This window comes from Pithys albifrons, chromosome 4, assembly GCF_047495875.1.
Source record: "Pithys albifrons albifrons isolate INPA30051 chromosome 4, PitAlb_v1, whole genome shotgun sequence".
NCBI lineage: Eukaryota > Metazoa > Chordata > Aves > Passeriformes > Thamnophilidae > Pithys > Pithys albifrons.
Genome location: NC_092461.1, coordinates 41,955,850 through 41,969,594, shown reverse-complemented (window position 1 = coordinate 41,969,594; position 13,745 = coordinate 41,955,850). Strand labels below are relative to the sequence as shown.

General features: G+C 40.6%; 1 protein-coding gene across 1 annotated transcript; it reads left to right on the top strand.

Annotated features, from left to right (window-relative positions):
- Nucleotides 1–2,058: 2,058 nt before the first annotated feature.
- Nucleotides 2,059–13,340, top strand: MAL2 (mal, T cell differentiation protein 2). Its single transcript, XM_071553942.1, has 4 exons — nucleotides 2,059–2,445; nucleotides 4,864–5,034; nucleotides 8,968–9,126; nucleotides 11,429–13,340. Exons 1-4 carry the CDS (start codon nucleotides 2,311–2,313, stop codon nucleotides 11,507–11,509), a joined length of 546 nt encoding a protein of 181 aa, XP_071410043.1. The 5' UTR covers nucleotides 2,059–2,310; the 3' UTR covers nucleotides 11,510–13,340.
- The last annotated feature ends 405 nt before the right edge of the window (nucleotides 13,341–13,745 follow it).

Sequence of the window (13,745 nt, the reverse complement as noted above, 5' to 3'; positions counted from 1 at the left end):
ATATTACATCACTATACAAGGAATTTAAATCATCAATTATTCTTCATAATCTAAAATTGATAGCAACTGGTTTTGTAGTTCTGTGATGATGCCAGCTTGGTGTTAGGTTGCCATAACCACAAGAATATGAAAAGGAGAGAGTGTGGACTTTACATTACTGTCATTTTAGAGCAGATTTTAGTCCCTTTGGTTGTATAGACAGACCTTCCTATGGAGAGTGAATCAATATACTTCTGTCTACTTGGTGACTCTGGTGGACTTGAAGCAGTATCATTAGTTTACCTTGTCACATGCCAAGATGCAATTAGTTATATAAAAATGCTATTAAAAAGCAGTCCAACACAAACATGTGCTTTTGACATGGAAATTTAAAAACGCAATCCTGACACTAATCTCTTAAAGAATCCAGATCTTTGAAGATTCAAACAGTTCATGAATCCATAAAAAAGCAATCCCACATGACGCTGTAGTGCATCCTGACTGAACACAGTTAAAACAATTTAAATAGCCAATTTCATTTAAATTATTAGGATTCAGGAAAAAGCACTGCAACCAATCTTTTTAGTATACCCATAGGCACCTTCCAGTGAAATCTAGACTTCATTGTGAAAACATACTAAAATTCTAGAACATAAATGTTAAAAGGAATGTGAAGGTTAAAAGGAAGGGTATTTACAAGCAAGAAAAAGTGAATGCACATGGTACGTAATCATTAGTAAAATCCAATGCTGTTGGAGTTCACAGACATTTGTTGCGCAGCTGAATAAGAACACTGGAAATGTTTATGATCAAGTCTTATTTGTACTTCCTTTGTATAAGATAAGGATAATCATAAACTGATCAACTTAGCTTTCCACCCACTCAGATTTCTTCCTCTGCAGGGTAGTCTCAGCAGATTTAGGGCCAGACTGTGAAATTAATTGGACATATGGTCTCCACAATGCAACCCCAAGAACAAACCACCTACACCTAATTACTTAGGCACAAGTCTGAATCGCTGCTTTCCAAAAAACACCCAAATCAGGTCCTGCAGGCATGTACTTCAGAGCCTGTAGTCCTTTCCTGAAGATAAAAGGATGGGACACAAGGTTCACTTTTAAAATAGGTCTAGAGGAGAAATATTATGTCATTGGATTACTGATGGGGTAAAGCACTCAGAAAAGAGGGGAGGCTGAGCTAAGTGCCTTTCTCAGCCTAACATGGATTTAATCCCACATCTCCTACCTAAGAGTGCAAGAGGCATCCAGCTACAAGAGGCATAGGGACAAGAGAGCACAAGAAAGAATGTAAACTGTTGCATCTACCTCCTTTAGAAGCCATTATTTCAAAGTCAAGCAGCTATTACTGCATTTTAAAAGCATCACAAACCTCTTTACATTCTTGGTATGGTAGAAGCATAGAAGCATGGATGAGTCGTGTTTACTGGAGCCAACTGCTCTCCACCTAGAGCTTGGATTGGGGGTGGAAAGACAGGCGTCAGGCTGTGGCATTTCTCACATGACAAAAGGACATACCCTTGCATGAAACCTTCTTAAAATGTAATCTTTAAAAGCTGTATGTGTTGAAGATAAACATCCAGAAACATAGCATGGGATAACAGTGGGTGACACAGTGCTCAGTTATCCCGCAGTCAGGACACCCCTTCCTAAGTCGCACTGGGAGAAATAACAAAACTGCTGCATAATGCCCCATCCTTCATCTGGGGAAGATGTGAATGCAAAGAAGTGTAAAAAAAAATGCATTATAAGTGGTCTCTGGTGAATGTGTACCCCTTTAGATCTTCACCTACCCAAAACTTCTACAATATTTTTCATTTACTTTTAAGTAGTTGTGCACGGTTGAGCTGGACTGAACTAAAAGAAACACGTGAAATGTTTTCAGTATTTTGAATGAGCAATTAAGTAGTTCCTTTAAACACAAAAACAATGTGCAACTTGCAATTTCGAAGCCCCAAATATCTTTAACAGGAAGGGAAATAACAACCTTTTGCAAGGTGACACTAGGAAATCACGCCCCAAGACTGGAGGGGCTGATTTAGGACTTGTGAACGCGGAGCGCTGCACTCCGAGGAGGGGAACTGGCGCTGGTCGGGTCCGGCAGCAGGTGCAGTGCCGAGCGTGGCGGGGGCGGTGCGGGGGCCGGGCCGGGCCGGGCAGGGGCGGGGGCGGTGCGGGGGCCGGGCTGGGGGCCGGGGCGGACGGGACCGACTCGCCCGCACCTGCCCCCGCCCTTGCCGCCGCCTCCTCGCCCACCTGGCCGCGGCACGGGCGGCCCCGCCGCGCTCGGCACCGCTCCCGCCGCCGCAGCAACATGTTGCCCAGGGGAGCCTCGTCCATGCCGCCGCCTCCCAACCCCGCTCCCTACTTCCCGCCTCCCCGGGTCACGCTGCCCTCCGGCCTGGAGATCCTGCGCACCTTCTCGGGAGCCGTCATCGTGCTGGAGATCGTGAGTGCGCTGAGGGGACCGGGCAGGGGTGGGGAGAAGCGGCCACCGCCTCGCCTCGCTCTTCCTTGCTCTCCGTGCCGCTGCCCCGGGGGCGGCCGAGCCGCAGCTCCGCGCCCCGCGCTGCTCACCTGCCATTTTGTGCGCGGGGCAGGTGCGGGCGGCGGGGCCGGGGTTCGGTGTCCCGGGGTGGGGGGTTGTCCCGGGGGGGGCGGTGTTCGGGACCCGTGTCCCGGGGGGGCTCGGTGTCCCGGGAGGGCCGGGGTTCCGTGTCCCGGGGACGGAGGGGGGGGCGGTGTCCCGGTGGGGCCGGGGTTCGGGACCCGTGTCCCGATGTCCCGGGGGGGCCGGTGTCCCAAGGGGGCTGATGTTCGGTACTCGTGTCCCAAAGGGGCGGTGTCCCAAAGGGGCCGATGTTCGGGGCTGGTGTCCAGGTGTCCCGGAGGGGCCGGTGTCCCAGCGTCCCAGTGTCCGGGGCTCTGCTCCGCCGGACGCGCTCACCTCGGGCCGGGGGCGGCCCCACGAGGGTGGGTTTCGCGGCATTGTCGAGGACTTTTAACCCCGCTGCGACCCAGACCCAAAAGCGCCCCATGGAGAGTTGCTCCGCGTTTTGCCCGCGCGTGTTATGGGTCCTGTGCGGGCTCTTGCAGATGTGTTTCATGTCATACGTGTGTAAGTCCTCACTGGTGTACACTGGGCTGAGACCTTTGAGCTATGGCCGCGTATGAGGCTCTGCAGTGCCCTCCTACTGATTAGCAGGAGTAAAAGGAGAAAGAAAAAATAAAAAAGAAAACCCAAAACCTTGGTACAACCTACCTGATTTTATTTATTGTTTTGCTTTTTTTTTTTAGGGTCAGAGCAGAATGCTGCTTGGGTCCCAGCTTGTGAGCTGCATCCCACCCTATAAGATATGCAGCTCCACCTGAGCAAAGAGCTTGAAACACAAGTCCAGGCACTATATCAGGCCCTGAGTCAGTAGGGACAAAAGGTTAAATAGGTTGGCCCACCTATTGTGTTTCTGACAGCTGAGCTGAAGTGGACAGGTGTAGTGTGAGGGAAATAGCACAACACTGGGTGTTGACATTAGCAGTCTCTACAATACCTTTCTAAATTTATTTTTAAAGAACCCTGCAAGTGTGCACATTCAATATAATGAAAATATTTCATGTCTCTGTTTTTTTGTTTAACAGACACTTTCTCTGCTATCCCTTTTGCTTCCTCACTGTCCCTTACTATCTGGTTACGGAGTAACAGATTTGCACCTGCAGTCTTCTGAAACTAGAGAAAGTTGGTTCTTTACAGCAGCTAAAAAAGGAACCCTACAGAACAACTTTTAACACATAAACCCTTGGGAGTTTTGAACTGAGACTAGCAATGCATCTTTACATATATGTTACTGCAAAGTAACGTGAGAGAGGAACCAACTAATTTTATAGCAGGTGTTTTTTGAACAGTATCTCTCATCCAGCCGCGATACAAAAGAAAGGTTCTCTGATTCTGAAAATGTAGCCTCTGACTTCCTGGTTGTAAATCTGTAGAATTTAAACAGGAAAGGAGTCACTTGCTTGGAAATTGGTTGTAGTTGTCGCTATTCAGCAGATCGGATTATAAAGTTAAATATTTCTGTAATAAATGAACATACTTCAGATGGCAATTGTGATTTCACTGCATTTATCCTTTTTTGTTAAGAGGCAGGATTTGCAGGAAGGAATAGGATCTTTCCTTATGCCCAGAGTTTATTACACCAGGGAAGTCTTAGAGTACATATAAATTCTTCTTCTGCCCATCATGGCACAGCATCCCTCTCACTCATTCACTGTGATCAGTATGCTGAAATGAAAATTGGCAGTACTGAATTCTTCCTCAAGTTATGAGATTCTGGAAAGCTGTATATTTTTTCATGTTTACAACATCATTTACAACATGCCTTATTCTGTATGCTAGTTTTCTCTTTCACTTTATTGCTCAATGTGTTCTCTTTCAGTTTATTACTACAAAGACATTGAAAAAGAGAAGTAGTTTCATCTCTTTTATATCTCATCTGATTAGGACTACAAAACTAAACAGTATGAGATTAAGTCAAAGTCTGAAGTATATCCTTCTCATGATAATTTTTTTGTTTTCACATTTCTTTTATTTTCCTCCAAACTAGAGCAAGGGTAAAATTTTCAGCAGCAGCAGCACACACGTCACCTGGGTTCATAAATCCCATTTTCAAGACTATTTTAAGAACTTTCTGGATTTTCAGAGTGGCTTCATCTTATCACCATTTAGTAACTATCATTTCTGAGAAGAGGATTTTGCCTCCATGAGTACTTTGAAAGTACTTGATGATGTGTAATGTGTGATATCAGTTCTTAGGCAGAAAGGACTGAAGAAAAGTTCTCTCTCAGTTCATTCTCTGTATTCCTTCCCTTGCAGCTGTTTGGAACAATAGCCTGGATTTTGGTTGCTTCTACCCAAATCCCACTGCCAGTGTTGCAGGGATGGGTAATGTTTGTCGCGGTGACTGCCTGGTTCCTGTCCATTGTGTTTCTCTCTGTGTTCCTCTTCGGTTATGCAAATAGAATTGCTGTCAACTGGAACCAGGCGGTAAGATTTTTTCTCTGTTTAAGGATTCCCTTTGTTTTATAAACTGAAAATCCTTTAATGAGAAAGTGCTGATCCTAAGTGTTAATGCCTGGCTTTCTGTTTCAGTGGAAAGATTTTCAAAACAGATGAATTCAAAACTAGAAAAAGAAAGAATAGGATTCCAAAGGTGACAGAGGAAATACAGGACCTGTTTTATGATGGAGGCTTTTGACACTCTTTGAAGGAGTACACTTGTCCTCTGTGAGCACATAAAATGCTTGAGCAGCAGGAAGAGGACTAGTTTAACAGGGCATGACAACAAATTTGTTTAAATGGCCAGAAATTATTGTGGACTGGAAATCAGAGAATTTCTTGCTATCACAGTAGTGATAGTAACACCTTGTGAATAATGCAGTGTAGAAAAATACATCTAATATTGTAGAGGAAGGGATGTATTTGTGAACATTCTGTGTGATCTGGCTGTCTGAGATAGCACAGACTGGACTTTAGCACCCAGAAGGTCCCCTCCATTTCCTAAGAGAGTCTACGAGTGATGTGTGGGTTGATTCCTTAAAACTAAGGCAGCAATGGTGAGTGGCTATCAGACCTTAGGTGGTCAAAGGCAGAATGATCTGCAGTATGATATAGCTTAACATCTTATCAGGGTACTTGAGGTTTACCTTTCTTAGAGGAAGCTTGGTGAGACTACAGCTATAATTATACTCTACTCAACTATTCTTCATTATGAAGACAAAACCTGATTCCTGCTGATTCCTCAATTGTTGTGGCTTATGCTAGTGGTTCTCACAGATTGTACCTTCCTATTAAAAAAGGGAATTTGTTTACTCTAGTTTTTGCCAACCACATGGGCACCTCAGGTTTCTGACTGCTAATTTATGTGCTCCTTTTATGTCATTAATTGTTTTTTACTTTGGGTTTTAGTAGCCAAATAATTGAGCATGAGATGATATCACACACTCTCTTATATTATTGAAAGTGAGGAATAAGGGCTGGCAAAACTGATCAGAATTGAAATTTTCAAAAAATCTTCCCAAAGGACTGCAACTTTTAAAACACTAAATTATGGCTGTCTGTAATTGCTAATCACCTTCACCTTCCTCCTCCATGGCTTAGTTTTCCTGTTGACACTTTCCTTGATCATAGCTGGAATTGCATGCTTAAGTGTTATCATCTGTGGAATCTGTTTGGTTATTCATGGACAGTCCCTTAAAACAAAAGATCTTTAAAGCAAATCATAGAGCTTCATGAGTTTGGACCTCTGATAACTTCAAAGCCTATCAGTGATAACAGACTGGATTCTATTAAAAACAAACTTTAGGACTTTGACAGTGAATACACATAAATACAGCATCAGCTTTCCTGCACAATACAGGCAGTAATTATGTTAATAATGAGTTATGATCCTAGAGACCTTTACAGGGTTTTATGCTGCAACATCCTCACAAATTATGATGCAACAAAGCCCTTGAGCATGTGCATAACTGAAGTAAATTAATAGTGTCATGGGTTTCATTGAAACTGTTTGCCAGTTTACAATCATGCATCTATTTAAGAGTTGCTGGGTAAGGACAAAGGCTTTTATAGGTTGAAAATACTATACGAATTTCATCTGATGACAACTGTGTGTGTGTTACACATTGGCTACTTCATATTGACAGTGATTTGTTGTACTGTTAATTTATTTCTCTTGTATATAATAAATTACTGGAAAACTTTCTATGTCAGGAAGTTGCTATATGACTTGTATAAAGGCTGCATCTGTAGCTTCATCTGAAAAGGTGTCATAACTCAGTCAACATATTAAATAAAAAATCTCTAACTTGGTAGCTGAAACCCAGCCCTTTTCAGCTGTCAACAAAATTAAGATTAGATAGATCATTTCACCACTATTTTTAGGTACCCAAATGTTATATAGCTTCTTGGCACTAAACTCTTTAGTAGCATTTGACAGGTTGGCTTGAGGTTTTTTTTACCTTCTGTTGCAAATAAGTAATTAATTACTGGAAACACTTAAACTATTTTTGTTACTATAAATGCAGCCCTGCATATATTAATACCTTATGTTGTAACATTTATGCTAATAAAGATATTTAAAAAGTAAGATGCTACACAGTGGAAAAGATGGATTTTATGGAGAGCCACATCACTGTACATCACAGTATTAGACCAGATGGTATGACAAATACTGTCCTTTACAGCCTGACTCACAACATAATCATTTACAAAATTAGATATGAACCATCTTATCATATAGATCTGGACGTATTTTACATACACTTTGTATGAGGTTCTAATGATTATACAAGTGTGGAGGCAAGGGAGAGTTGGGTACCATGCTGACAATTACTAAAACCAAAAAAAATTTCCTCATAAGATCTTGGGGTTTTTGATCACAGAAACCATAACCACATGAACATGAAGCCTTATTGATGCTATATAGCTTCACTGTAATTGCATCCAGGAGGAGGAAATTAGAGGGTTTTGCAGGAGAAGGAAGGAAATGAGTTTGTCTTCTGAAAGTGTCTCTTCTGAATGCAGTCTGTCCTGATCTAGGTGGAATGGGGAACTGTAGTAGCAGCTTATATGGTAACTTACCAAAACTGACAAGGGTGTGATTTAAGTAGCATTAGCTGCTATCAAAAATGGGACAAGTACTGAGTTTAAAAAGAAAATTTTTTTCAATAAAAAGAAAATCTCACATCTACAAAGGAACCGCGTGTTTCTAAACAGGGAAATGCAGCACATTCTCACTTTGAAATCAGGCAGGCAGTAGGTCAGGATGTAACAGGGCAATTTCTAGTGCATAAAAATGCTGTCTGCTGCTGTGCTGGACACACAGAGTGTACCCTGTGTTCTTACTCTTGGCATACCTGTAGTCCATTACAGTCAAGTAAAGTTCATAAAGAATTCATTATGCTGAAAATAGACTCCCTATCATAATATAATCAAAAAGCATATAAATCCTTGTGTATAGTCTAAAAATTGTGTCTGTAGCTTTTGCAGACTTGCACAGTTATAGGCACAAAGTATATGTTGTATGGACTCAGGAATTGAGTGCAGTGCAAATGTCAGCTTTTCAGACTCAATAGCAGAAGGAGATGTTGGAAAATATTTTAGACATTTTAAAACTGTATTGGCATGTTTTTTTAGATCTTGCTGCTGGAACACTGGACTCTGAAATAGAACCTGCAAAGATACTTAGGCACCAGACTCTTTTCATGTGTGTCAGTAATAGAACCCAGAATTCATAGGTGTTTAAACCTTATGTTCAGTTAACGTTCACCACAGAGGAGAGAATTGCCTAGAGAGGTCCAGGAGAGAAGCATATTTAAAGGAAATCCTAGCACCTGACCTCTCAAGTCACAGGCATTTTATTCCACAGTGTCATGAAAATTTTTTTTAATTACTGGCTATTGGGTAGAGCCAAGTCAGGAAGTCTTGAGGAAATGCCTCAATTCTAGGTTTCTGATTGTATTGGGAAGTAATTTTCAGCTGTGTCAAGGGTGAGGTGTTTCTGGGCATTTACAGAAACAAAATTTAAGCATGGAGGGGGTTATAGCTAAGGAGGGATTTGTGGGACTACAAGATTGTATTGTACTGCTTGGTATGTGATAAATTTGGCCTTTATGTCCCTTCTTTTTTATCTAAGAGGTTAGTATGTGTACATAGACATGAGCACATACCTCTAAATGAGAAAGAATACAAGGTTTGGGGAGAGGGAAAGCTGCCTATTATCACTAATAATGTGAGTTGCTTATAATTGCAAGCTACTGTGGAAACATGTCCAGGTTAAGCTCTCGGATGGATTTAACACAGCTTATCTAAAGTTATCAGTGCTCATTTCATGTTTCAGTGTTGGATTTTGTTCGTACTGAGACGAGAAGAATTACATGTGTGTTGCAGCCCAGACTGATTCTGTTATTTGCTCTTTAGGACTTTATTTTCCATGGGGCTACTTTTGTCTTTTATTTTGGAGCTTTTCTACTGCAAGCAGCAACTACATCTCTGCATCACTTTCCCCGCAAATTCAATTCGACCGCACAAGAGAGGATTCTAACTGGTCATGAGTATAACATAAGCATAGCAGCTTCGGTATGTATTTTGTGTATTTGTATCAGGGGAACAGAAGTCCTTGTAAGTCCTTGTAGCCAACCATTTGACTTGGGAACTTAACAGCAAGCTAGAATAGAAAGAGGACCTGTGAGAGAAAGGATTGTCTTCAAGACCAGCAATTAGTGCCTAAGAACAACATGCAAAAACTGTTGGCATAAGCTAATGTGATAGCTACTCTTCACTGCAGTGTAGAGTTGCTACTCTTCACCATAGTGTTTTAAATATATGATCCCTACACTTTATAATTTTTAGATAAGGTAATTTGTAAAAAAAGGTGTGGTTATTTGAATCAAAATAAAACAACTGAGCCTTTATCAAGGAATGAAGTATGCCTGTGCTCAAATTTTCAGTTGCCTTTTTTGGTACACCATTTAGATAGTCCTGAGCATGCCATAGAGAAAAAAAAAACTTGGATTAGATCTTTGTGAAGCTCCACATATGTGCTTACTACATCAGACATAAAATTTATCTGTCAGGGCCCTGCTGTCTCTTATGGCAATTATTAGGGTGTTCTTCTTGATATTCTAAGCTCAGAATGAATTTTTGTCACTGTAGTTGCATTATCACTGAATCACTGTATCTGCTAATGTGGGTGTGCATAGCTGAATCAGAAAATACACCAGGCTCTAGTGCTCTCCCTGGCTGGACTCCTCAGAGGCAAGTAGAGATATGCCATGTAGACTTAGCTTAAAGAACTGAAACTAATGCTCTTACTTTTTTGTTCAATCCAGAGGGTCTTGCATACCTCAAGGAACAGTATATATTTATTAGGCTTCTAAAACCCTTTGCATGTATCTTAAAACAAACTTAAACTTAAAAGTACACCAAAAATTTTGCATGGTTAACACCTTCAGTTCATCTTAGGATAAAAACAGATGAACACTCTGAAGAGTTGAAGTGGGCATGTCAGTCTTCAAGTCCAGAGTTCCTCACCATTACCCACCTGCCAGTAAAACATTCAAGCACATCTGATCTGTCTGGCCATATGGCACAAGGACAGAGGTGATGTCTCAGAGCTATGACTGTAGCAAGGGAGATCTTTCTACTAAGTAGGTATCTCATTGTAGTATTCTACCCTGAAGTGTACCTCTTCAATCCTAGTTTAGTGTGTGCAGATCCCACTGAATATTTGGTCACTTTAGTAATTTTGTCTGACAACAGGATACTGAGGACTCCAAGTGACCCTATCCCCCTTCCATGCTACTTTTTTAAGAGAGAATTCAGTTCTTCAAGCCCCTCAAATCCCTGTCAAGATGGGGAAGGAGGAGACTCTTTTGTAACCTGCCTCAGTATCTTCGATTATGAGATGCTTGTAAATGGTGAATCAGATAACTGTAGTCTTTAAGTGTCTCTGCATTTTTTTTTTGCAAAAGTGTATATTTAGCAAGTCAGAACATGCAGAAAAAAATGTAATCCTTTGAAATACTTCATTAAAACAGTCCTGTAAGCTACCTGGCAAAAAATATAAATTATTGCTAACATCGTCTTTTAAAATTGCTTTCATATACCATGATTTAAAGAATATGTGTTCATTTTGTACAGGTGATACTTGTGTAGTGTAGCATCTGTTCAAGACTTTATTGTCAAATTAACACTTGTATGGAAAGGAAGGGGTAGGTTATTATGATTGAATTTGTATCCTCAAAGAGACAGAATCCATCATTATGTATTCTGTTTCTTTGTGGCATAACCTTCAGTTCAAATCTGTCCAATTCAATTCTTGGAGCAGGAGCGGTTTCCTGGTATTGCTCAGGAAGTTGTTCTGATGGCTGGATATCTGGTCAAGGAGGCCAGATTCATAGTTGTTTCTGTATTTCTACAAGTAAAAGAGCTCTGCTGTTTAGAGGGATGTCTTCTTAGATGTTTGATGGTAAAGGCGTTCACTTGAAAACAAATATTAGATTAATGTTTGATCAGTCTAGATAAGAGAAAACTGAGAAATGCAGTGCATGTACACATGTTTTCTTTGTACTGTAACTTCGCAGAAATTCTGTTTCATATTCTATTTCAAAATGTCTTCTGAAGCAAGCAAGTGGAGGGTAATAATTTTGTGTAGTAATAAAATGGGGTTATAACAAAGAAGTTCCTGAGAGGACTTCAGAGGGTCCCAAGCCTCTTTACCTTAAGCATTTTGATTGCGGCGGGAGTGGGAGGGCAGGGGGGTTGGGGGTAACTTTTGAATCACTTGTGTTCCTATATTCATTTAGAATAGAAAAAAATTGTAGAAAAATGTGATTAACTTTTTTCTTTTTTCTTCTTTTTTCCCTTGCTCCTTCTCTAGATTTTTGCCTTTGCAACAGCAGTTTGTTACGGTTTCAGCACAGCCCTGGCACTAAGGAGATGGAGGCTAAATAACAGTTGAAGAGAGGTTAACACCCATGTGTTCCACTTCAGATCAAATTAAGTGCTATTTGTCTGTTTTACTGTAATCTAATTCCAAAAAGACTTTTTTTTTTCCTGCTTAAAATCAGTTTTAAATGCAAATAACCCCTAATCAGGATTTTCTCAACAAGTTTCTATCTCTTCCCTTTCTAATATTTACTTTTATTGTGTACACATTATAAGTGTACTCATTGTATGGTATTAGGGAGTTCAGGGATAAACAGATGTTTTTAGCAGACAACAGAATTCTAGTGCTACATCAGTAGAGGAAGAAAATGAAAACTAAGCCAAGATGTTAACTGCATAGGCAGCTAAAATGCTTCCCCCTTGTTAAATCCTGGGATTGGGCCTTAAATGTTTTGCAGCATTACCATGCACTCCACACAGGTCTAGTCTTGAGGTTCCATGTAGAATCATGGATGTTCTGTGTGCTGCTCTTTGCATGGTCAGAGCCCAAGCTGGCTTTGAGATACCAACTTAGTATGTATTTATATATATAAAATTAACTTGGATGTACAGAGAAAATATTTTAAATAACCATCCAGTGAAATCTTTTTATACTCTTTTATAGCTATATTTGGCTATGGTCATCTGATCCTTAAAGCTTACTATGTTCCATACAAGAAAAAATCTTTTGTGGGCTGTTAATCAGTAGTTCATTAGTTTTAGGAAGTTAGCTTAATCAGATCTATTTATACGGCAAAACAAAACAGTGCATTTGTGTTGTGTGTATATACATGATATATTTTTGTTTAACAGCAATATTTGCATTGTTTTACTTTGTTGAAGTACAGCTTTGTTTTGGTTACTTCAGCTGCTGCATTTGTTAGGTATTATGTGAGTCAATGTCATTTGAATGGAATGTTACCAAATGGTGAATAATGTCGGACCTCAATACTTGCAATGTGTTACTTGCTGCATTCTAAACCTGCGGTCTTGTAAAGGTGTTTTTATTTGGACAGATGCCTGTGCAACATCTCACTGAAAGCAGTGGAATGCAAAGCAGTCCGCCTACTGTGGAATTTGCTTTTCACACAAATGAAGTTTAACTGATCCTTTCGTGAGCATCCTGTTGTATAATGACATGCAATATTATAAATAGATAATTGATTTAGCAAAACTAAATGATGACATTGTGCTCCGCTCCCTTACACTCATGCCCTTTTGCAGATGGTGAAACATATTTTTTATAATGGTAGCAAATAATTTTTGCTCTTGTGAATAGTGCCAAATAGATAAACTGGGAGAATAAAAGCTCCCTGTCTTTTTTAAACACATTGCTCACTACATCTTGCCAGTTCACCTGAATATTCTGCAGAGGCCAGCAATGGTTGGGTAAGGGAAGACAGGATTCCCTTAATTCCTGGGCTTACTCATTCTCCTTGAGCCAACAACAGTGTCTGCCATGGAAGTTACTTTATCAAACTTGTCAGGTACAAGGATCTGTAAGAGGCAGCCACCCTGAGCAGTGCCCTGCAGTCCCTGCCAACCCAGGACAGGTTCTTATGGGTGACGCAACAGTGAGTGGCAGCCGATCTGGCTACAGAACCACTTGGTCATCCTGAGCTACTACAACAGGATGTTTTCGTATATCTGTTTTCTGAATCTTTTTTTTCCCCAAAGATTTTGTACTCTGATTTTCATTTTTCTAATACTCTGTTGCATTGAAAATTGTTGTAAAGATTTTATATAGAGCCATAAACTTTTAAAAATGCTTCATATTGCATAAAATACATTTACACTGGACTATATGGATGAAAGTATATAACAAAGACTTATGCTAAGCAGCATTAAAGTTATTGATATATTTATGGCAGTAGTCTGGTTACTAACACTGTCTTTGGAAAGTGTCAAAAAACTACCTTGCGACTTCAACTGACTGATTCTAGACATACAAAATTAAGGCTAAAATTTCTTGAGGAGGCACAATTGCATTGGGGCTTGTTGTATATATCTGTGACTAGTTTTACAGCTCTTTTGCCATGTGATGCTGCATGAATATGAGTGAGAAGAGTATGTGACAAGAACACTTCAAATGGGTGCTGATCTTTGATGTGGTTGCTCCTGTATCCTGCACCCTGACTGCGCTGCACAGCACAGACTCTGCATGCCACAGCTACAGTCTTGGCAGCCAGCTGGGATGATGGAGGGCAGATCCTAATGTTTAGCCATTTAAATCTACAGAGTATGAATCGCACACATGGTGTCAATTAAAA